Raw genomic sequence first — 26,209 nt, forward strand, 5'->3', positions numbered from 1 at the left:
AATAATCATTTCCAATTGTTTATATTTATAAATATTAGCTGTATCTTCACAGACGACAAATTGGAAGCCAAAAGAGTCCTTAGGCTGGATATTCTTGTGCACCAGAAGACTCCAACTGAGATTGCCAATGACTTTAGGATCACTTGTACGTCCATCTATGGCCTTAAAAATAACTTGGGATCAAAATCAAAAGCCAGGAGTATGAAACATCTCATTGCGACGTTCATAAAGGAGAAGAAATTGTCTAGAACCATGTTTATTTTGAATGTGTCCAACAACATGTTGGCTCCCAGCTCCCCCAATCTTAATCTTTTTTCTATAATATCAAAGAAAAGGTCAAGGGAGCTACCTATAACGAGCTTCTCGGGTCTGTGAGATCTTTGGAGTCTGCAATCAAGGCTGCATGGGCTGATTTGTTATAAGAATACATCTGTAAGGTTTGTGCGTCCTTCAGGGAGATAGTGGATGCCGTCATTAAGGATGAGGGAGGCCATATTGAATAAAAAATGTCTATTTCAGTTATAATTCACTGGAAATAAATTTTATTTTGTTTGCACTATCTTCACAAACTAGTTTTTAATAAAGTTTAAAATAAAATCTTCAGTATAAACTTAAATATGACGAATGAGATAAATGATTGATGGACTCAAAGTTGAAGTAAAAATCGACAGCAGAGTAAATTCTGTCTATGTACTTCCTAGGTATAGAGTAGGATTTTTATATATTTTCTTCCTCTTATACGTAGTAACATGTAGCTAATATAATCAAGCAACGTGACAGCTAGTCTGCTTTTTCCCCCAATCATTCTTAAAATGGGCATGGTTATTATGTCAATCTTTGGTTTCTTTAGTTTTTTAACATATTTTATGCAGGGCATATTTATTTCATCTTTAGCTATACTTATGTGCATAAATACTTGGATATTATTATATTGAAATAATGTCCGTACTTAAAACATATTACTGAATAAAAATATTTGAAACATAATATTAATTGGAGAGATTTAACCCGATATTTAAAAGAAACATAATTTGTCTTCCAACTCTCAAATGTACTCTTTTTACTTATATAAACTCTTTGAATTTAAGAAGATCATCTAAATTGAATGTTAAACTTGCTCCCTTAAGTCATTTGACAAAATAAATTGGACATGATCTCAAATTTGCCTTTTTAGTTTGAACAAAAGAGCTTAAAAGATATGTTTCATGACCATTATTATTAATAGTTCATCAAAAAAAAGGTTTTTTGTTTATATTTATCTTCTTAGAAAGGCTTAATTCTATGTTGTGTTTTAAGTTAAGTACTGCCTTAAGCTTAATATCATTTTTGAGCGGAAAATAGTCCTGGAACTATGAACTTGATTCACAAATAATATATCCTTTCTTCATTAGGTACACTAATTAATGGAAAAGTCGATATTTCATTTACTATAAGTAAAGTGCATATCCTATTGGCTTTTCGTATATATAAAATATCGAATAGGAATATCCAATCAGATAATATGTAATAATATGATTTTGCTTCATCCCTTTTTGTGGTATTTCAACTTAGTAAATATTCTTTTATTTTTATCACAAGTATATATGTACTTACTTTCAAGAGCCATCATAAAAAGTACATTAAGTTGAAGAGATTTATATATTATTTTCCATGTACAATAATATATGTATTGGTAACTCATAATATATTATACATATTGTGACGTTTCATAGAATAAGGCAATAACATATGTTTGTTTTTCATATACTCTCGAGTTTCTATTGCCGAAATGACCCGAGAAAATATTTTAAATACATATACCTCAATATCACTCGGACGCTTTTATTATGATAACAAAAAAGTAATTAACTTTTTTAATAATAATTTTAGATAAATTTTTACTCAAAATAAGTTGAACTAGATATGCACCTATGTAGAAGTATTTCTTTTCAAAAATTACCAAGTTTCTGTGTCAGCCTCCAGTCCGACCTGCTCTCATGTTTCGTTTTAATATTTCGTGAACTGAAATATATCTTTTTAAGCCATTATGCTGCAGCTATATAATATTAATTATTTCAAAATAGAGTACTTCTTATTTTATACATTTCATACATGTACACACATATATGGGGAGTACTCAAATAGGCGCAAAAAGGTGTTTAATTTATTTCAAAGAAGGATTATTCTTGCACTTATATTTTTGTTCCCCTCTTTAGAAGAGTTTTGTATTTTCCTTTGTTGTCAAAGGTAAAACAAAATACAAAAATGTCAACATTTTTATTTATTGTCGTTCTATATGTATTTACTTTTATAAATGCAACAAACTATAGTTTTAATATATATAGTATAACTAATAAATATATATCAAACTTTATAATCTATGTTATCAAATATTGCGGCTCCAGACAAATATGATTTGGGGAAAGAGGGGACAAAATGGCTCTTTTGATATTAAAGGTTTCCTTCCCTGGCCTATACAAAACGGGCATGAATATAAACACAAAATATTATATATAATAACAAAAGCCTGTTTCATAACAGAGATGAAATTATTTTATAGTAATTTGATAAATACAATACAACCAGAATAGAGGGGAACTATAAACAGCAGGGCTGAGTGAACGTACAATTATAAACAAGTGCACAGGTAAGTTTTGTCGAACAACGTGCAACAGACACCTTATTGCTGCATTTCAGCCTATTTTTAACATTTTTTAAACACGCGTAATGATATGGGTGTACAATATTCTAGGAGCAGAGCAAGCCCATTCTGGCCTTTATTTTAGAGACGGTCACTTGTAGATCCTCCTCCACGTTCAGCCGCGATCTGTATTTATTCCTTATGTAGGTCAGAGCTGAGAACGTTTTGAAGCCAAATGGAATCAGGAGATGCATAGCGGCCTTGGAGTGCAGTAGTTCCCTCTCGACCAAACTCCAAAACCCCTCCAGCGTCTTGGTATTAAATGCTGCTCTAAGGTTCTGCCACTTGACATCTCAACAAATACGTCCTCCAGGTCGGATGTGTGATGATCAGCCCTCGTAACGGTGAATGGTGATCTTATCAATTTATATTTCTCTGGAGCAGTTTCCAAAAGAAAATATTAGTTGAAGTGTTCCAGGAGAGACAGAAGGTGTGCTGTGATGTACTTCTGCACTACTTTGATACTCAGTCCATTTTCCCTAATGAAGTCGTCCAGCTCAGAAAACATACTCTCACTTGCCCTGACTAAAGCATTAAAAGAAAGTGGCACATTCGACTCATGGGTCAGGCTCTAATCTAAAAAATCTATGAACCCTCTTTTATTTCGATGAATTAGGAGTCCCTCCTCTTGGTATGTCAAAACAATTTACGACAGTCTTGTCAGATTTCACTCGAACTCAATAGGGAAATTAAATTGAAGGATTATTCTGTGTTAACTTTTTAGCCTTGTCATCATCAATTATCTCATTCAATCCCGTACCAGATATAGTCAATCTATATATCTATTTGTATTGTAATAAGTAATTACTAATTTGTATTGTTAGGTGCCTATCAATTACCATAAGCCTTCTTCATCAAGATACTAGATAGAGCCTGATTGGCGAATTGAATCTAAGAAATGGTAGTGTTATTTCGTCACTCCCACCATTGAAGAATAAGTAATTGTGATAAAGTGGAACATAACTACAAGTAGGGATTATGTATATTTAGTTGTAAACATTCCTTCAATTTCATTCTACTCTTAACATATAGTGAATGTTTTAAGAGATAAGAAGACATAAATAAATTCAAATACGGACTATGTAAAAGGTTTGCTTGCTTAAAACAAATAACCTTTAGGATTAAATGTAGCTCAAAACTTTTATAATATGTTTTTTGATGTAATGATTTAATTAAACTAAAATATATTTACTTTATTAAAATAGAATTGACAACAAAGTTAAGATTCTGAATTTAATTTAGCAATTGTGTTTGCAATAACATAATTATTGTTACTTTTCGATGTTCTGAAGGAAGCGACCCTAACCAGGAATTGAGATATGTGCTTGTACAAGAAAATATCTTTGAACTTAAATCTAAAACTCCAGACAATTTTCTTAAGTATGAAATGCTTGGCATAAAAACCAACAATCATGTACAATTCTTCTATAGAGATAAGGACTACAGTTTTTCCATAGCAAACACGTTACTAAAAAATGGATAGAGTATCTTCTCTGCTTTCATTTTTATATATTGTTCAACTGTTCGGCTATAGAATTTACCTTTAGTTGAAAATTATCTTCTTCATTTTCAATGGTATTTAGAATTGTTATACACTTACGGCTTCTTAGAGGTTCTAAGGAAGAGACATTCTACGTATTATTTGAGCAACTATAAATCAATTGAAAGAATTTAATAAAATTGTATTTATTCAATTTTGTTCCTCTTACATGAGGTCCTTCCTTACAAGTAATGAAGCTAATATAAAATTCAATGATCTCATAATGATGAAACGATGAAGTATGTAGAATTGAATGGATGATAATTTAAATTAATTTGAATGAGAGTAATAACATTTATCATACATGTTATTCTTATGTTACAATTATATACATGATGTATGAAATTATTACGTAGGAATGTTGATTCAAAGCGACATCCCGTGAGAAAAAAAGCCAACGCTTGTGTACTGAATTTTTATAGGCTACCTGCCTCGATGATCTACTTTCTTTTAATGTTTTAGCCCTGACTAGCACTCGAGTACCACGTAACAATTTTGTCTGCTACCTTTTTATCACAATCATATTACATTGAACCACTACTCTGTTGTGCTTATATAATGTTGATTAGTGAATATAAAATATTTTTTAGCAAAAAAACACTCAATAATTTAACTATATGACATATATAGTATATGAACAATACCTATATATCATAGTTTCATTTTAAATTGAATTAAAATATGCAATCGTATACATCAATAACTTTAATATCATTTTTCGGCCAAATGTCCCAAATGGTCTTTGGGTGAAATGTCCGCTTGGCAAAATGTTCTTCAGCAAAGTTTATATTCGGTGAATTCACTTTCAGCGAAAATGTTTTCGAGTAAAAGTTTGCTCGCACATATAAATATTGAGTAGTTACATGTAAGTTTGATCATGAAAAATAGAAATTAACAGTTAGTATTTCCTAGGGAGTTATCTTCTATAATATTTAAGAAAAATGTCTCTTTTAGCCGACAAAAATGTTAAAAAAATATATTCTTCCTTTTTTCTAACTGTTGCTTTCTGCAAATTATTTCCTGTGCATAAAGGTTCAGTTTTAACTTTAAAAAAAATTTAGTTTTCTTAAGTTGATAATATGGAATTGAACTTTCTAAAAAGAGCTATCAACAGTTCAGAAAAGTTACTAACATGTGATGCACCCTCACTTGACCGTCAACGTATACTGTGAGTCACTCTCCTAAGACACAGGGGGATTTTAATCATTAATTGACAGGTTATCTTACACCCTTCTTTTCTCATTTTGCATAAGCTCTTGATAATAAGTTATAATGTATCAGTACATCTATTATTTAAGTATGTTTAATCAAAATATCTTTCAAACATGAAATGAAATGTAAATATTTCTATGTAAATGCAAAAAAACATTAGGCTGTATCGAAATGGAAACGTTTAGAATTTATTATCTAAAGCTATTTTTTATTTTACCTTTTATTTGTCTGAGCAAGAAAATAACCATCAAATGGTTCATCAAAACAGCTTTTATAGTCTAAAAATGATCAATACAGGTATACTAAGATTTATAAATAGATATAAATAAATAATGAAAGAATATTTGATAATACTATTATAGATTTTTGGTATCAAAAAATGAGAATTGAGTAGTAAAAATGAAGAAAAATATCAAAATATTTGCACATAATACACTGTATCAAAAGACAATATTCATATATTTGCACCATATTTTTGTCTGAAATACTCAAAATAAGTAGTAAGCTGGATTAATTTTGCCGAAATAATGTTGAAAGATATATTTCTAATATACACTGCTTGATTTTATAAAAAGATAAAAAGTAATGTATAGGATTAAGCTAATTTTTTAAATTAAAAAAATGTTAAATTCAGAGGGTCGCAATTTTTTTCTTTTATGTAAAAGACACCGTATATAAATTTTGAACGGTTTTCAAAAATATTTAGAGGTAGCTCAACGAATCCGAATTTTTGAAATTTGTACGATTTTTTTCAAAAATGAGTGTTTTGACCTAAATATTATCAAATAACTTTGTGATAAAACAAATCTTATGATACAAAAAATTTAGCTAAATAAATTTGCAATCGAAAATATTTTATAATTTATTTACTAACGTTTGGCTTTAATTGGTCAAAAAGAGTAAAGATTCCCATCTTAATCTACATTTAACTCGAAATTTTAAAAAAAACAACATTATAAAAATCCCTTTTCTCAATATTTTCTAGATTTTCCAATGAAAAAATGTCGATAAAGGACCTTTTTTTGAATATTTTGAGTTATTTTCTTGTTTAAAGCATCAAATGCTAAACAAAAAATATCCTGTAATAACAAATTCCAAACTTGTGTCATATTACATTTCTTTGTAGTGTTTCATATCACTTATTTTATTTTACAGAATCAAACTGAGCATGGAGGAGTAGAAACCATTTTTTCAAATTTGACTGACATTCCACCTCCAAAACCACCTCGACGCAATGTGTCAGTCTCGCCAATTCGTAAGGATGCTCCCATCGAACCCGTAATATGTTTGAATGCACATTTTTGCAAATATTTCATTTAATTCATTTTTACAAAAGGATGAACTTAATCTTTCTTCAATGGAGTCCTCTCAAAAAACGTACTCATCCAAGAGCTGCGATGAATTGGATGACGTTGTTCTCAAGGATGGTCAAAAGGAAAGAGGCAAAACCATGAATAAGTATGAGGATGAGGTGAAAAATCCGTCTTCTTCTAGTCCAAGTAATGCAGATGTAAGTCTTCATTTCATAATGTAAAACATTCATATGTCAGGGTTACTTAACGCTTTGGAGTCCAATCAGTGGCGAAGTATCAGGATGACCTCTCCCCTCGCCCCTGCATTTCCATGAATTTTCTATAAACACATATTGAAAGGAGAAAATGATATAATTATCTTTTTATAAAAGTGCCTTGAGGTGCCAACATATATTATGGCAAGGTTATCATAATCTAGTGGACGCCCAATCAAAAGAAAATATCTGGAATATATTTTCTAAAAAAATACGCGATCCAAATTCCCCTAACAAAGAGATAATATTATATTAATAGACTTTTGTAAAACTGTAGCGTAAGAGTGTTAAAATTTACATACTACCTCTTCTGTGAAAGTCGCGACACTCTCCCACTGAGTTTGGAACCACTTAAACAACTATAAATCCCCAGCCTTCAGCTTGTGGTTTTATTGTTGTTGTTGTTGGCAAGCTGAACAGTGTTTTTTTATTTCATTTTGTTATCAATTATCAGCATCATTTTTATATTGAGTGGAGAAAATTTAAATAAAAATTATAATCACAATTGTGTATGCTCATGAACACGTAGATTGTTACACTGAGAATTTGTTGGAGAGTTATCTTCTATACTAATAAAGCAATTATATATTATTATATGTCCATCGACACATAATAACTCCGAGCAATACAGGGTACTCCCGCTAGTAAACTACCCAAACACATTTCATTAAATGTTATGTATTTTTCACCTTATCAAATAACTTTTATTAACTCGGACAAATTTGCCATTTTGATTAACATGCATCTCTTCAGGTGAAGACCCTTGATTTATGGAGTTGTTGTTCATATATTCTTTTTTAAATTTAACGTTTATGTATGTAATCATACAGATTTAAAGGCCCTTGTATATTTAACAGGACATGAGCAAACTAAGAAATTATCTATATCTGCAAAGTATCCAGACTCTGTTTTAGCGTGTGCGGGCCCTGATGCAAAGATAAATGTGTCCCGTTTCTATTTTTAAATAATAGTTTTAATTTTTAGAAAATAAATATCTTTTTTTATTTTATTTTAACGACAATAAATAAATATACTCGAGTAATCTTTTTATCAATAAATTGTACATACTTGAGTATAAATAACGTTGTATTTGAAAATAATTTTTATTTCACTTTTTAAAATAGCTCCTTTTTTAGAAAATTCAAACCAATTTTTTATTTAGGACCTTTTTAAAAAAAAATTCAATCTGTATATTGATTTTTTTTTGTATTCTACCCACGGTCGAGAGCGGCACTTGGGGCTACCTATTTCCCCTCTAAAATAGGTGAAAGTTGCGTAGATACACAAGTAAAAAATAGTTAACTAAACAAGCTACTATTAGAAAATAAACAAATTATGTTATGCGTTTCATTTCAATTAGCCGCAAGATGTTGTCACGATCCTCAGCCATGTAAACAAACAACTACCATTTAGTAAACAATGTCCTTACCAAATTGAATATACTAATGAAATGTTATATATCATTTCTTTTTTTAAAGGTATTCTTATGACCTATTATTTAATGTTTTTTTATGGAAAACAAATGTTTCTTTTATTTTAGTGACCTTTTGTTGGAAAAGAATTTGTGTCCCCTATTCCCTATAACGTAATTTATGCCATCTTGGCATATTATTCAGGTCTACGCCCCCGCCCATTGTGGTTAAGTCCTAACATAATTAGATATGGAATGAAAAAGTTGTTTCTCCTCAAATTGCAATAGGTTATACATATTATCCTTTTTCTAACACCGTTTAAAACTAAATCCGTAAATCTATTTTTGCTTCATACTATTAATTACTGTTGATTAATTGATATAAAAGACTTCATTAAAAAGGATATTCGTTACTTTTATGATCATACTCAGTGTAAGCTTATATAAATTAATAAATCAGCTTGTGTAAGTCTTTTCACATACATCATATAAAATATGTTGTTTTTTTATTTTACATTTAAATTGAGAGAGGCTAATTTAGGCATTTGATGCATTCCTTGTTTGATAGTACATTATATAATTGTATTGATAGATTATGTATATACATGTTCGTCATATTTATAGGTAGTATCCAGACACTCCTGTGATGAAGTGATGATGACACGCTCGTTCCATGAAGGAGAAATTTCAGACACCTCATCCCAACTTTCATCCGATTGTCAACGATGTTTGCTCAATTCTATAAGCAACAGAACTATGTCATTGGATTGTGAAGGATTTTGGACATCCTCTGGGTAATATATCTGGTACTAAATTAATTTTGGTTAATATTCTAAATGACCTTTTTAGACAAGCAAGACTCATATCTCAACGGCAATATAAACGTAAAATTAAAAGAGATACTCCAGGCTATGTAACTCTTGAGCGTAGACGAGGAGATAAGAAAACAAATAAGATACATGTGAATAAAGTAGAGGATGAAGTGGATGGATTCATTTTGGATAATGGACTCGACACAATCAAAGTTTCGAAAACAACATACAAGTTGGAGACGCAAAATCAAGAGCCTGATAGTATTGAACTTATGGAAATACCTACAAGTCCAACAAATTATGAACAACCTTCAACGCCAGAGTGCGATCCTCCTTCTCCAGCAAGGGCGGAAGAGGAAATTTCTAAAGTCATTGAAATGTTATCAAAAGTAAGTTATCAGCCGCTGAAAATATCGTATTGCATGACAGAAAAGTTGTGTCGTGTTACCACAGACCAGTTCAGTCCGGTCCCATTCAGTCTAGTTTTTTTTCCTAGAAATTTTGTTATTTAAAATAATAAATTATATATCTAAGTTAAAAAATAATATGTTAGTATTACATTGTATTATAATTAAAATAGGAATATTTTTTGTATGACATGTGGAATGATCTTAATTCATATCTCATATATCTTATTTGGTTAAACAAATGTGCTTATAAAAAATCTAAAGACTGACAGCTAAGGACCGGTCCTAAGACTGGAATGGACAAAATAAACTAAAACTGACACAACACATATAACAACAAATCTAACTGAAAAAAAAGTTATATTTATGCATATGTGGTGAATTAACACAAACCAAATATGGAAAACAAATCTTTGTTTTTCTTACATCATATACAATTATATACACATTTCAATCATTTATAGACTTTGTTTTTACATTTTTGGGATAATTTAGAATATTCAAAAATGTTTGCTATAATTTAGAGCCTTCATTGGATTTTTAGTACTTCAAAGTGCAATTTTAACCGCTTACAAAGGGTTAATTAGAATAGTCTGTTGATATAAATGAACACTGATTATTCATCGAAGAATACAAACATAATCCAGACTCAATTTTGAGAAAAGACATTCAAATTTGTTTTTGTGTAGATAGGCAACATATTATTAATATTTTTACAAACTTGAATAACTTTAATCCAGGAGTCGAAACGACATAAGCGAAGCAAAGGAACTGAAATAGAGGAGGCATATCTCTTCCCCATTGGAAAAAGAAATAAATTGGAATCCAAGAAAGTTCTGCAATTCGCATCAATTGGTGTAGGAACGGATTCTGGAATGAATTGCATCAATACAACGACCATGACTAACAATCAAAATACAACATCTAATAATAAGTAAATGATTATAAATCGAATAGACAATTAGTTATTCAATTTTCATAACACCATAGAATAATGGAATTAAACATACTTGACGACCCCGGGAATAAGGAAGTAGTAAATAAAGAGGATTCAGGCTCCTTAAATCCAAATGATTCTGGTGCTGGTTCTACTGAAGCAACACGAACGTCCTCCATTTTATCCCCTTTTGATGAAAAAGACGAATGGTTAAAGATTTCTCAAATAATCGATTCATTTGGAACAGACATAATTGGAGTTGATGCAAAAATGAATGACGAAGAGGAAACAGTTAAAGAGGAGAGTGATTGTAAGTAGAATTTCCATATCGTTCAAGTAGTTTTTAATCAATAGCTATTAAGCTATCATTGACCTGAGAGCTTATACTTCCACCAAAAAAAAATCCATGTTAAAGAAGGAAATATCCATAAAGCTGTCTGGATAAACGTTCATGAATTTATGAGCTGAATCATATTGTAGTACAGTGCTGTCACTAGAGGGGGGATTAAGGGCCGTGTCCCCTGAAATGATGTTTGAGCCACCAAATTAAATATAATTTAAATTTTATTATTGTAAAAGTCCAGTACTGTTCCTACATTCTTAATTTTTTTTTATAAATGCCCCGAGACCTGTGACTACAGCTTGAGGAATAGAATTAAAATGTCTCAAATGAGTTGTTGCTTTCAAAAAAAAGATCGTCAACACAAATTAATTACAAATTTTATTTTGGAGAATCAATAAACAAAAATGGGATCTCAAGCCTTCCCCCTTGAATTTGGAGCGTTTCTCCTTTGTTTGGTTACGGAACTGTTTTAGTATAATAATATTTTTAACTCAATACATAGAAATTACTTTTAAATCGTTTATTTAGTCTAAAATTTATTAAAATACATAATTTTTCCAAATTAGAGGTTCCTGACCGTATGAAGCTATTTTTAACTTCACTATGGGAATTTATGATATTTATTTATTTATTGAGAGAGGGTCACTCTCTTCGGGCTCCAACAGATGTGACAGCTTGCTATATTAAAATTTTTATTTTTCCCATTTATTTTAAATGACAATGAGTACAACAGATGATATAGAGCACATTTTAAATGCTCAAGTCATGGAGGAAGAGGCTTTTAAAGTCGTAATTTGTACAAAACCTATCAGGGAAAGGAGTAGTCGTAGGATCATAATTCTTGATTATCTCATAACTTTCTGAAAATGTTTTTCCAAAAAAATTTATGGTCTTTACTGACAGAAGGTTTATTATTTCCTCATACAAAAATAATTTTTTCCCATAAAAGTTTTTAATTTATAGATATTGAAGTGTTTGGAGCAAGTATAGGAGTAAAGTGTTTGAAGATCATCCTATTTTTCTTCTTTATAAGGTTAAGGAAAATAAGTGGAAGAGCAATTATTTTCAGAATTTTGTACTTGATTAGGGTTGAGAGTTAGAGCCACTCGGATTTTGTGGACATAGGGCATTGACGTCCGTAACTTTTTAATCTCAAAATATTTTCAACACATAATAATTTCCTTGCTAAATTTAGCATACAAATGCTTATTATTCAAATAAAAGTACAACAAAACAGGTCACTTTGAGTTTACATAATTTTGTTGTTTTTCTTTCAATTTTGGCAAAAATCTAATTCTAACTTACATTGGTGCGATAAACAATATTATATTTCATAATGTTTGTTGTATTTTAAACCAAACTCTCACTCGTTGAAAACAAAATAACACTTTACACATATGTTTTTTTTCAATTATTATCCCCTATGTATTTATAATTCATTTAAAGAATAATTTGCGATTTTTAGTAATAATTATTTATGCATATTAAGTAAAGTAAAAGTTTAAGTACTTTCGAAACATACCTTTTTACATGGGATCATCAGAAATATATATAATTTGCATTTTTTTAAAGTCTTATTTTCAAGCAATATTTCAATTACCATATTCAAAAAGATACTGGTTCAGTCCTCTTAGATGAAGCTTGTGTCATTGAAAAGATACAAAATTTTCAAATATAATCAATATAGGCCTATATGGTTATACTAAAAAGAACGCAGAAAAAAAGTATTGAAAAGTTATTTTTTGAAAAAATACTTTCTTAATTTTTAAAAAGAATTAATGAAAATTTTGACCTTTTGAGGGAGACAAAAGTATTTGTTTTTCAAAATGAGTGAAAGTTAAAAATTTCAAATATGATATCTTTTTTTTCTAGAAAATATATTTACTTTTTTTTTCATAAAAGGTCGAATGATTTAATATATATGGTTTAAAAATTAAGTCTATTTAAGTTAACATGTTTTATCCTACAAAATTGTCCATGTCTGGAACCATTGTGATTCGTATGAATAATTTGGAACGGGAATAAAAATTAAATATAATAAACAAAATCCTTTATAAATATCAAAAATATTTTGTTCTTGATTAATGAGTTATTTGTGAGTCTACAGATACTTTATTAATTTTTTGTAATGAGAATAGTACCAATCTTAATAGTATCCTTCAAATGTATTTTAATAACTCAATAAATAAAATAGCATAAGAAAGGCAATGTCATCTATTTAGAAGAATTTGTATGTTAAAAAAATTAACAAACTAATATGTAACATACAAATGTAAGACACCTTCATTTCTCATCCATCTACAGCACCTCAATACTCAACATGGAAACGTCAAGAAAAAGTACTTAATAGTGTTCCTGAATGGCTGCAGTATATATCTTGTCAACAATATGCTGATAACTTTGAAGTGAACGGATATGATCATCTGGATTTCATCGGTGAAGGTTTTATATCGAAGGAAGATTTATCTGACATGGGGATAAAAAATGAAAATGATTGCAAACATATATTAGAGAGTCTTATTTCGCTTAAACTATCATCAGGTAATATTTACAATATAAGCACATTTTTTTAACCTTTCTTTTGGGATCGATTAAATGAAATGCTATTATTTTATTTTCTTCTATTAATAGAATGGTTTTAAAATGAAAGAGAGAATTATTGAATTTATACAATGGTATAATGAATGTCTAAAGGAATTAAAAGAACTTTATTTATTTATATTATTCGGACAATATTAAAAAAAATCTGTTAATTTTTTAATCATTGATGACCCGATTGTTTTAATTCAATTTTCTCTTTTATTTCATAACCATTCTGCTTATAATAAACTATAAAAAACATAGCCCTTAGTTGGTCAAAGGAAGTTAAAAAAAAGTGTGCGCGTTCCTTGTATAGAGTATTCCTTAGCTATTAATACATCTAATACTTATAATATGTTATTAGTTTTAATGGTTGAAACTGATCCAAAGACAAAAATTAGTTCTATTCCTGAGGATGTTGAAACTTGGCTTGAATCACTTCATTTGTCAAATTATTCTGAAGACTTTAAAAAAAACAATTACGACGACATGAATCGTGTGAAAAAGATTTGGGACGAGGAATTGAGAACTCTTCTTAATATTCATAAAAAGGGACATCGGAAAAGAATGCTTTTAAGTTTAATGGCATCGTCTGGTGATCAAACTGGTTCAAATGCAAAATCTGGATTTACTGTAAGTATTCTTTTTTGTAAATATTTTGGATGTTCGACTAATTCCTTTAACCCTAGAATTCTCGTGAATTGGACACTCAGGTTTACATATTATTATAATTCATTCATCCCGTAAAAGAAATGAATTCTTATGTAGCCATTTTTAGAGACCTCATAGCTTATTTAGAATAGATAGGCTAATAAATTATTTAGTTTTATGAAGAGTATTGCACCTTTTTTATTTTAAGGCCGTTTAATTTGTATAACAAGGACTGGACTTGGAGAGGGCTAGCGTGTCCCTGAAAATATATTTTGCATTTGGGTATGCGGAGCTATTCATAAGGGTGCCCAACTGTGCAAAAAATATATTTTTGTACATAGGTACATCTAGTGATGTATATCTTTTTTATATCGATATCTTTTTTTAGAATTGGTAATTGGAAGAATGAATTTTATTTTCCTTAGCAGTTGACATTATTATTTAATTCCTGATAAGTCAACTTCCTTTCCTAAATAGATTCAATTATGTTCAAAACCTGATTGAACATTCGTGATTCATGAACAAGAGTGAAAACTAATGTTGTATTATTAAATATTTAGGACCGAGGACTACATTCCTGTCAAGTCCTACTTGTCGGTCCTTAAAGAAGATAAAAAAAACATTGTCATCACACTGAGGGTGTTTTTCCTTTTTTTAGTTATTACGCTATATAATATAATAATTTATATAACAAAGTAAAAATAATTTTATGTTCGTATTTTATGCATTATAATGAAAACATAAAAACATGATTTATTTTTTTGCAAGATATGTGCAATGATCTTAATACATATCTTATTTTGGCTTAATAAGCCATTCATATTTTTAGGAAACATTCCAAGGACAGGCAGTCGAAATCACCGATAACTGAATAAATAAAGAACCACAGAACACTTCTGATCACTCCTGATTTATGCCCGCCACCTCTTCCCTTTTTGAAAAATAGTAAAAGCTCAATAAAACGTGATGATGGTACATTATCACCATAAGGATGTCTGGCCGTTTATTTTAAATTTCATCGTGGGACCCTTGCTTGCCTTGCCTTTCCACTAAAAGGCAATGCTGGTAATCACTTTGATTCATTTGCTGATATTGATTTATGAGTGTAAATTAAAATGCAAAGCAGGCAAGAGTATTTGTACCGCAATATCGTCGTATATAAGTTATTCTAATGAGTCGATTAATATGAACAAAGTATATTGCTTTTGAGAATGGCTATTATATGTAGACAAATGCTGAAACGATCATTTACATGATTTTTCATACATTTGAGAAGATTATCATTTATCTTTTTATTGTTAGTTAGAATAAGTATTAAGGATTTAAAATGATTAGGTATCTATAATTACGTAGGAGGTCATTACCATTAGTATTATGTCTCATTATCTTTTTTCGCAAGTTGTTTTTTTTTACATTTTGCGTCTTCTTTGATGTATGTATCATTAATATGACCATATTTATATGAAAAATCATAGTCAAGTATGTACATAGACTTATATTTTTAAGAGTTTTTCATAAGGTAGAATAATATTTTATATCTCACTTATTGTTACACCTTTGAATAAATGAAAATCTAAAGATTAATGATCGTTGAGGATATCATATGTATGTACATATAGAGTAAAATTTATATTATGTACTTATGAATAGATAAATTTGAGTACATGTTCCTTTATTTGTATATTGTAAGAGTTGATAAGAAATTTAAATTCAAAATGCTGTATATTTCTGTTTTACCGGATGTCAGATAACTATTTGCTCCCATTACATAATCAAAAACTCCTTCAAGAAACAGCTAGAAAATTAGATTTCCAAGTACCAGAGAAAGTATTTTGCCTATAGAACTCAATGTAGTCACACTTAGTCTCCAAACGGGCCCTGAAGACTGATCCTCCCCCTCATGATCTTGTCCACTTATTGCCACATTGCAATGACTGAGACCCTCAGAGGATTGGTGTTTGAGTGACGAGTGAAGTAAATATGGTTTTTAACATGCAACCAAAAACATTAGTCCAGTGGGCTGGCTTTAGGCTAAAATGGAGGTCAGATGGTCTTGTCCCAAAAAGGACACGCTATGATTACGGAAGCTCACGGTCGTTAAATTGACAGTGTGAGCAGAGCCGCCATCTTATTGCAATACAATAATTTATAAACAGTCTTCCTGTCCAAACAGCTTTTCTTTTTTTTAATGTCGATTTGATAGTATACTGCAATAATAAATTGGGCCACTTTTATACAATTTTCCCTCTAAAATTTATCATTGGTTGTATCGAACCGAAAATTGTATGTGGATGTACTTCTATTTGTCTACTTTTAGTAGTGTTAGAATTAACTTACGCAATCTTTAGTTATAGTTATTTTAATAGTGGGAAATACATCGTTATTAGACACCTAATATGTACTCGTATATAGATTAGAAGAGTCTTGTTTTTTATTTCCGTCATGATAATCTACAATAAGAATTATATATCTACATAATACTTATATTAAAAATCCAATTTATTCATTGTTTTTTATCACTTAGGCCATTGATAATCGCTGTAAGCCACCTCCTCTTTCCCAGGAGCAATCATCACAGGCTTCAGTACCATCAAAAAATGATCCCTCAATTGGAGAACATCAGCATAATACTCTTCAAAAACAATCATCATCTACTTCTTCGAAAAAAAAGAGTGGAAAGGAAAAAAATTCACCTTCAAAGACACCTCCTCCTGTTTCCAAAGCTCATCCTCTCCCACCAAAGCTTCTCAAGTCGAAAACAACTCTAATGGGCCGAGAGTCTTTGAATTTGAGTGGAAGTAATATTTTATCCACAACTTTAGGTCGAAGAAAGAAAAAGACTGCTCCATCAACTCCAGCAGAATCCAATAAAAAGACTAGCTCAAAGGAGGAAAAGATTTATTTATCCTATGGAGTTAAAGTATGATTTTAATTAATTAATTAGTGCAAAAATTTGCCTATGAATTGAGATGGTGTGCCCCTGATTGCTTTCATCTTGAGAAACATCGAAATGACCTATTTTTAACCAGAAATTTTTGGCTTTTATGGTCTACGGAGTTTACATACTGACGACAACGCTTGATATTTTAATATTTTGAACAATTTTTTTTTATCCAGCAAATCTATTTTTTAAGATTTTTTGAATTAATTAAAATATGTCTTCACTTTACAACAAACTATAATTTTTATTACTGTGATCAAAAATAATACATTTATTAGTCTTTTTTAGTCCGTTTTTATCACTTTTTTATAAGGCATATTATTTTAATAAGAAAAAGATAAAGAAATGGTTATAATATTTATTTTTGTCAAAATATACCACAAAAGCAGAAATTTTCTGATTATAAAACTATATACATCTTTTTCGAGGTAAAGTAGTCAGGATTATACCATTTCAATCCAAGGGCAGAAGAAAGCTGAAATTTGTTGACTATTGTTATCTATGATGGATCAGTAATAAGAAATATTTGTATCGTCAGTATTTTGGTAAAAAAACAGTTAAGGATTTCAAGGGTAATGACAGCACCAAGGGAGCTATTGAACAGATTAGACGGGCTAAAGCAGGAAGACTTAGGTATCTCCTCATAACAGATAAAACAGTGACTGTCATTAAAAGGGACACAAAGGTAAATAACTCTAAAATATATTATTTATACCTATTCCAAAGAATAATGATAAATTTACCATGTTTTAGGAGGCTGTTGAGGTTCATAATATTGATAATATTTGTTGTGTTGTTCATGACAAAGATGATCCTCGAATCATGGGATATATTTCAAATGATAAACAAAAATTAACTCATGTATTTTCTACGGATTGCAAGGTAAAAACATTATTTCACTTACTTTAAAGTTTCTGGGCTCTCAAGTTTTCAAATTAACTCGGCGTTAGATTATTACGTGACACCATGTCACTAGGCTCTCAAGCTTTAAAGCTCAGGGCCTCATTCATAAATTTTTTTTCGTTTATTTTTTTAAACAAAACGACAACCAGATGATCAACCTTTGTCAAAATTTGGTTGGCTACAAAAAACTTTTTTTTCACTATTTGTCACTGTTGAGGTATCACTTTATACTACATCCCCGCGACGCATGCATTTTTTACTTCCCTTCGTAGAGCTCGCCTTTTGAATTCATGGAGGATGCATAGTTGGAAAGTCATCCTCAGTACCTCAAGCGGGCAAGAAATATTATCATAGCCAATTAAATTTGTACTAAAATTAATCAAATATTCATAGTTTCTACACTTTATGTAGTTTTGGTCCTGAGACAAAAGATGTCTTTGGAGAACTAGTAATGGAGAGTGAAGTAATGTATGCCGTTCAAATATTTTTCCGTTAATCGTTTTATTTTTTTTGTACAGATGCTCAAAAATAAAAGGGAAACATAAATGGTGGTAGATTTTACAGTCAATCTCTAAGCCTGGTTCTGGCATACGAAGAATTATACATACATATAGAAAAAATAATTAATTGACTTAAGATAAAAATAAAAAGGCGCATGTAGCTTAATTTGAGTTCTTTATTACGGGTTGGTGGTTCCCATTTGGAAAATTGTGAGGCGTGAGAGCGTGACATTATATATATGCTTTAATACTACGTTAATTTCATAAGACTTGAAAGCCCTTAAAGACATATTAATACTATACCTTTAATGTAACTTATTACTTATTTAACCTACACTTTATTCAATAGGAAAAAACATCTGAGATCTTATCTGTAATATGTGAAGGCTTTGGAGAAATGAGGAGCAAAGTCAAGTACCAAGATCCAATACTACCATCATCTACAGGAATCATTCCAGGGGTTTTAGGAAATACGCCTGTGGCTTCAAGTGGCTCGGATACAAAAACATCCTCTCCTCCATCCCCTGTCTCGAAATCCAAGTCGGACTTTTTAGTGTCAAGAATGAAACTTTTTTTCCAGGGATCCTCTTCTTCCTCTTCCACAAATGATTCACCTTCTTCAATAGCTCCACCTATTGCTGTTCAAAGCTCTATTTCTAGTAGTGGAGCAAAATCTCAGGAGGCACGAAGGTAAAATGTCTTTTTTTTGTGTGTGTTTTGTTTTCATTTTATAACACTATGTACAATGTAAGAGAAATCAGGTCTTGGAATGCCCGTGATCTGAAATCTACATTCATTATTTTAATTCAAGCCTTAAAACATCAAATTTTTAATCAAGTTTTTAGAGTATTGTTACAATTCAGAGCCAAAGAACCATATAGATGAAAATCAAAGGAAATAAATTTAATAATAACATTGCAGCATTAAAAATATCATTTTTTTTACAGCTATCCTCATTACAATTCCTAATAAATGTCTATAATCAAGAAAAAAATCGCGTAAATTCAAGGATCTGACTCAAAGTCTAATATTTTGTTCCATTGCCTCATATCAGCTATGATTGAAGAATAAACCTTATATTACAACTTTTTTTAAATTGCCTTAAAAAAGGTCGATTTGAATTTATTTTTTTCAATTAAGTTTTCAAATATCTAATTGAGTAAAGGTAGATTGTATGATAAAACTTCCGAAATTAAATATAATCCAGCAGATTGTAATAAGTAATAATTCAGAAGCAAGAAGATTGGTCCTAATTTAAATATGCTTCATGTAAATTATTAGTATTCATCATTTATATAGTCATATAATCGATTTAATTTGATTAATGGCTCTGAATCGTAATTATACACTAAAAACTTGATTTTAAAAAGCCTCGAAAGTTAAAGGTTTTAATAGTCATTTTCGCGTACTACGACTAAAATAACGATTTGGATTTCACACCATGGACACAAATGCTATTAAATATAATAAATAGGAAAATATTCGTATTATCACTAATATTTTTGATGTTTTATTAGGAAAAGAGGTGGCTCTGTTGATGATTTAATCGATCGTTTGGATGAACCTCTTACTAATGAGTCTCGACTTAAATCTATTTCTACAAAAAATTTAAATATAATTGGATCCAGGACATCCTCTTCTTCATCTTCTTCCTCAGGTGCAAAATCAACTGTTGAAGAAGTTAAAATTACAACTGTATAAATTAATAATAAATTGCATGATAAATGTCAATTGTTTTCGTATAATTTTTATTTGTTACTCTTATAGTTAATATTGACTTTTTAATTATTCTCTTATTCATTTGAAATATTCAATGATTTCTTCAAAAAATATCATAGTTATACTTAATCTAGTCTTGCATCTTCCTTATCATTTTTACATTTATAACTGTTATATTTTCCTTTTGAATGATTGTTTAATTGTTATACCGTATTATTTACTCTTATTTACAGAATATATTATAATTTATATCCTTCGATCATAGCATTTTACTGTAGGCTTATGTATATGTTCATTTTTCTCTTGGAATACGTGTAATCAGTATGAGTCTGTTACATTGTAAATATAATGAATATGAATCAGATGTGTCATGCATAGAGGAGGAAAAATCTAGAAGTGAAATTATATTACCAGTTGAGGGTAATTTAAAAAGAGGAATTACTAGATAATAAGGAAAGGAAGAGTCCACCTCATTTTTTACTCCATTCCTTCTAGAGGGAAGAAAAGAAAAACAAGCTAAGCCATTTTAGATTCACGGCGCTAGTATTGCTGTAAAAACTCATAAACTTTAAAGCTATATTTCGCACGAAGTGAAGATTTATGTGGAAAAAGCTGAAAAAAGAAAATATTAGACACGTGTTACTTCCTCACGTCCTTTATTTACACCAAAGGGCTATATATAGTCACCTTAGTTTACACTGATTACAACGAGTACATTCTAATCACAATAATAAAATTAATGAAACAGATTATAAGTTATTACTTATTGCTAATTTTAAACTACTATAGAAATATCAGAAATAATAAATTACTTATATATATAGTAGGTTAGAGAAAAAGTAACTTTGTTTTCCCAGCCCTTTTTTTAATTTAGTATATCTGCTTGTTAATTATTAATCCTGATAAGGCGTTATGTGTATAGGTGTGAGTATATACTACAAACGCTTTTGAACAGTGTTGCGCTTGGCTGGTTCAGTCGAGAATTATCCTACGTAGAGTATGAAGGTATCAAAGGAAGAAATTCGCCATATTTTATGTTTACAGGGGCGATACTCTTTCGGTTTGTGTTACACAAAAGTGGTTTGAGCGATTTTTCCCCGCTCAATTCTGCCCTTTACTGTGAACAACTCGATCGTTTGAAGGTGGTGATCGAACAGAAGCGGCCAGCATTACTAAATAGGAGAGAAATCGTGTTTCATAAAGATAACGCCAGACCGCACACATCTTTGATGGCGTGCAAGAAGCTTGGGGACCTCGGATGGGAAGTAATTATCCATCCATCCTACAGTCCGGACCTGTTCCCAAGTGGCTACCACCTGTTCCTGTCTATGGGCAACGCGCTTGGAAGAAAAAAATTGACCTCAATAGAAGCCTCTGAAAATTGGTTGTCAAAGTTTTTCGTCAATAGGGATAAGAGCTTCACGGAGAAGGACATTATGAAGTTGGATTCTCGTTGATAACAAGTTATAGTCATAGATAAAGTTGATAATATTGTAGAGAAAAACGCGTGCAAGGAGAAGGGGGGGGGGGAAATACATATGGTATCATTGTTTAAATTCCTGATGTGATTATCATCTGCCTGCTTTATTATGATTTGATTATGATCTCACAGTAAGTATTCATTTTTTTTTAAATCTAACCATAAAATATGATTCTATTTTAACTAAACATATCAAGAATTATGATACACAACTCATTAAATAGTAAAAACAACTGCTTAAATGGTCACAACAAAGGGGGTTGTAGCTTTAAATGGTTCACAACTAGTTTGTCTGAGACTAGTTTCTTCACTTAAATACTTGGGTATGATAATTAGGTTTTCCAATATTACATAGTCAATAAATATTACTTTTTTTTATCACTTAAGGCTTAGTTATGGTTGATAGGCTGCAAGAAAACTCATAAAAGGGAAAAACAACTGCTTAAATGGTCACAACTAGGGGGGGTAGTTACATTGGGTGTAACATTATAATTAGCAATTGTGTTTATCCTTCATGATAATAGTATGTTACATAAGCATAAATAACGGGGGAAAGTATCTTTTTTGATGCTCTTAATAAGGAGTAATATTGCCGGACATTACTACATAATTAGCTTTTGCTCTAAATCTTTAAGATGGATTTATTTCTAACACTTTTTTTATTAGTATATTTATTGTCTAATTTTAGGATTTTGACATTTACTTTATTATTAATAATTAGTTAGATCTCATCGGTAGAGATATATCTATCCTTTGCACAATTGTATGTAGCAACTTCCACATGAAGAAGAGGGTGATTATATTTTTGATTAAACTCCACGTCTTGCTTGTGTTTTGCAACCTAAAGTTATGACATATTTAACTGGATTCCGGTGTCAGAACAAGAAAATATTATTTGGATCAATCTATTATTTCAATATTCTGTATCTAAAATTTATTGTTATTAGTTATATGATTCCAATTGTTTAATTTTGTATATTTAACATAAATGTATGATGGTATATTTTTTATTATGTAGATTATATTTAATTAAAGCCTTCTTTTTTAAACTTGGAACTTCAAATATATTTCGAAATACTTTTCTTTGCCGTTTCATTAGCTATTATTCTGAGAATAAGGTTCATAATGAATTACAATTTCATGGAGTGTGACGTTATAAAATCTACTGTAACGGATAAAAAAACGTGTAAGTCAATTATACGTAGTATATCTTCATTAAACATTTTGCTAATAAATACTTTCGTTATACCCTCAAAAATCATAATAAAGCAGGCAGATAATAATCACATCAGTATTTTAAACATGATACCATATGTATTTTTTTCCCCCTTCTCCTTGCACGCGTTTTTCTCTACAATATTATCAACTTTAGTCATAGTCCATAGAACAGTATGGGGTTTGTTCTATAGTCTATAGATAATAAAAAATCACGCAACCTTTCACACCATTGGTATGACGTCACAGTGCTAGAAGGCGGTTGATTTTCAATTTTAAGTTGAATTGTACACAAATGAGTGGATTGAAGCGATCGTGTTATTATATAGAATTATTGATAATTATAAATATTAATTACTAGAATAAATTGGAATAATAAAGTAAATACGAAATGCAGGCTCGAAATTCTATGGGTGGGAAATCTCTGGGAGCAGGTTCTCTAATGCTTTCAACTTTAGCATCATGTGAGAATTTGAAAGATGTCAGAAAGCGAAGTTCTTCCAAGAATCGGAACTCCCATTTGAAAACACCCATTTCTCAGTCCCAGTTACAGCATATGTCGAGTTCATCGCGGTATTTTTCCTTCATTTCCTTCGATATCCTTTTATTTTATCCATTCTATTCTAATCTTTGTAGGAAAACGGGCTCCACATCCAAAAACCGAGGATCGATTGTTGTTCCCGATTCGAGAGCCACAAAGGATACTCGGCCTCTAAGAGATAAGCATTGGCAAACGGAACAAGTGAAAAACCTTATTGATTTCCTTAGAGAACACAACTATCCAAACAGAGAACTCACTTCCAAAAGTTTTCCTTTGAGTGCCTCTGAGTTTCGATGTCTCTTTAACTTTTTGTACGGAATTCTCTCTCCTGGTTATGTTCTCCCACAAAAGTTTGAGTCAGAACTTACTTCTTTATTAAAGGTTCATTTATACTTAACAATTAATTAATTGACTCCTAATAAATCTTAATATTGTAATTGTTCTCTAGGGACTTGATTATCCAGGAGTCATTTCCAAGTCAACATTCGTCACTATTGGATCACTACACTCATGGCCTAGTATTCTTGGTGTTATTGTTTTCATAAAAGAGATGGTTGTATATTACTTGGAGCGAAAAAGTCAATCCTTCTTTGTGAAGGTGGATGAAAACGGTCAGGAATCCGAAGATATGGAAAGTAAACTCTATTTTGAATTTTATATTAATACCTACAATAAGTTTATGGATGGTCAAAGTGACTTTGAGCAAGAGATCAAAGAACTGGAGTCCAAACTATTGGATCACCTAGATTTGAATCCTCAAGACTTACAAAGTCTAATAAAAAAACGTGATCAGTTGAAGGAAACTTTTGATAGCATCAAAGCCGAAACAAATCACCTTGATTCACTTCGTCAAAAGAAGGAACTTATGGCCAAGGATCGTGAATACTTTATGGATTATAAAGCCAAATACATTGACTACACTGAAAAAAAAAGCAAATGAACTGCAAAATATGAAAAAGAAAAATGAGACTCTTCTAGAAGAGATTAAAACTCTGGAACAAACCATTGAGCTGAACAAGAACGATAGTGGTGCAGAAGAATTGACCCCTGAAAACCATAAAGCAAGATTTGATTCATTGGAGGAAATATATTCTAATATCAATAATGAAATTCGTATTACTGATGAGGATATTTGTGTTCTTGAAATACAAATTAGTAAACTCAAAGTCAAGTCTGATGTGGTCATACGTGAGTTTAACACGTACATCGAAGAGTTGGAGGAGTTTTCATTACCAAAAATAAGTGATATTGAGGATTTTGACGAAGAATATCATTCTAATTTACTTGTTGCCCTAAGTTCGAAGAAGAAGAAACTTCGTCAAATCCAAGATGAAGTTGAAACTGATTTATCCTCTATAAATACCATCAAACTCGAAGTTGGACTCCAAAAAGAAGAATTAAATAACCTCATGAAAGAATTGGAACTTCAAAAAATGGAGTTCCAAAATATCGAGAGAAATATGAAAGAGGAAGAGATAAATTTGGACTCAAAAATATTGAGTTTAAAAGATAAATGCTACAATTTGGACCAAAAAAACCACTCCCCACAGATTAGGTCTCTTATAGATAAATTTAACAAACTGGAAGGGATTCGTGATCAGAAACGTGAAAAACTTGATGAAAGAAAGCAAGAAATTGAAGAATTTTTAGAAAGTGCTATGGAGATATCTTGTTCATATGTGTAAGTATTTATCCTACCCTTATCGTTTGTCTGACTTCAGTTTCTAAATTGTCTACAATAATATTTTATTTTTTTAAGGGAAAAAATGACTCAAATGAACACTATGGACATGGATAAAAAAATTGAATCACTGAAGTCCTCCCTGGGGAATGATGAAAAATTATTGAGAAAAATGAATAAACATATTCAATTTTTAAAAGATAGAGAAAAATTTAAAAATTAAATTGGGACTTTTACTTGCTTTTATTGCCTGTTTATTTTATATTTATTATTTATCTGTGGGTACATAAAAGACAAAGTAATGTTTAATTTTATCTCCATAGGTATAAAAATGTTGTATACCTACGTTTAAATAGTACTTAATAGCTTACAATATGTAGAGTATTATATTATAATTTTGCTTTTATTAAAAAAACCAAAACAAAACGAAGAATATAAACATTCTATTTTACTTACGAATTTTAAGGGTTTTTTCTTTTAAGCCATGGATATTTGCTTAATATATGTATGGTTCTAGGTTTTTTATTACTCATATACTTTAGTGTGTGGACCACTTTGGAGAAAATTAGAGTGTTTTTTCAAATACATATAAAAATGTTTTGAGTCATCCACACCAAATGACGATCAAGTTATCAGTAAAAAGTATTTACGAATATCGAAATGGAACTCTGAATTTTTAACTATCTCACAGTAAGTATTCAATTTTTTTTTAAATCCAACCATAAAATATGATTCTATTTTAGCTAAACATATCAAGAATTATGATACACAACTCAGTAAAGGGCAAAAACAACTGCTTAAATGGTCACAACAACGGGGGGTAGTAGCTTTGGATGGTTTGCAACAAGTTTGCCTGAGACTACTTACTTCGCTTTAAGACTTGGGTATGATAATTAGGTTTTCCAATATTACATAGTCAATAAATATTACTTTTTTATCACTTAAGGCTTAGCTATGGTTGATGGGCTCCAAGAAGTGGTGTTCAGAAAACTCATAAAAGGCAAAAACAACTGTTTAAATGGACACAACAACGAGGGTAGTTACATTGGGTGTTGCATTATAATTAACAATTGTGTATATCCTTCATGA

The 26,209-nt window shown here is 30.4% G+C and overlaps 2 protein-coding genes across 4 annotated transcripts in view; both read left to right on the forward strand.

Moving 5' to 3' along the window:
• The window catches only part of LOC121120063 (uncharacterized), a 233,067-nt gene extending 212,605 nt beyond the window's left edge, over positions 1-20,462 (forward strand). Inside the window, exons 9-22 of one of the 3 annotated variants that reach the window (XM_040714908.2) lie at positions 6,588-6,710; positions 6,769-6,942; positions 9,035-9,204; positions 9,260-9,611; positions 10,370-10,563; positions 10,620-10,876; positions 13,214-13,450; positions 13,854-14,122; positions 14,179-14,202; positions 16,665-17,060; positions 17,620-17,766; positions 17,835-17,963; positions 18,834-19,174; positions 20,002-20,462. In XM_040714908.2, the coding sequence (XP_040570842.2) occupies positions 6,588-6,710; positions 6,769-6,942; positions 9,035-9,204; positions 9,260-9,611; positions 10,370-10,563; positions 10,620-10,876; positions 13,214-13,450; positions 13,854-14,122; positions 14,179-14,202; positions 16,665-17,060; positions 17,620-17,766; positions 17,835-17,963; positions 18,834-19,174; positions 20,002-20,185 (2,997 nt within the window). In that variant the 3' untranslated portion in view covers positions 20,186-20,462. Of the gene's footprint in view, positions 1-6,587; positions 6,711-6,768; positions 6,943-9,034; positions 9,205-9,259; positions 9,612-10,369; positions 10,564-10,619; positions 10,877-13,213; positions 13,451-13,853; positions 14,123-14,178; positions 14,203-16,664; positions 17,061-17,619; positions 17,767-17,834; positions 18,448-18,502; positions 18,651-18,833; positions 19,175-20,001 lie in introns of those variants that run through there. The other 2 variants (XR_011780914.1, XM_071889612.1) reach the window with 2 other exon arrangements.
• Positions 20,463-23,057: 2,595 nt separating this feature from the next.
• LOC121119936 (kinetochore protein NDC80 homolog) lies at positions 23,058-25,579 on the forward strand. Its single transcript, XM_040714776.2, has 4 exons — positions 23,058-23,471; positions 23,535-23,820; positions 23,888-25,120; positions 25,199-25,579. The coding sequence occupies exons 1-3, from the start codon at positions 23,290-23,292 to the stop codon at positions 24,377-24,379; spliced, it is 960 nt and encodes a 319-aa protein (XP_040570710.1). The 5' UTR covers positions 23,058-23,289; the 3' UTR covers positions 24,380-25,120; positions 25,199-25,579.
• The last annotated feature ends 630 nt before the right edge of the window (positions 25,580-26,209 follow it).

This window comes from Lepeophtheirus salmonis, chromosome 6, assembly GCF_016086655.4.
Source record: "Lepeophtheirus salmonis chromosome 6, UVic_Lsal_1.4, whole genome shotgun sequence".
In the NCBI taxonomy this organism is placed as follows: Eukaryota; Metazoa; Arthropoda; class Copepoda; order Siphonostomatoida; family Caligidae; genus Lepeophtheirus; species Lepeophtheirus salmonis.

Excerpts from the sequence above, each read along its gene's own strand:
- LOC121119936 (XM_040714776.2), top strand. The coding sequence starts at position 23,290 with ATGCAGGCTCGAAATTCTATGGGTGGGAAATCTCTGGGAGCAGGTTCT. Across the intron at positions 23,472-23,534 it reads CATATGTCGAGTTCATCGCG|GAAAACGGGCTCCACATCCA; the intron begins GTATTTTTCCTT and ends TAATCTTTGTAG. Across the intron at positions 23,821-23,887 it reads AACTTACTTCTTTATTAAAG|GGACTTGATTATCCAGGAGT; the intron begins GTTCATTTATAC and ends ATTGTTCTCTAG.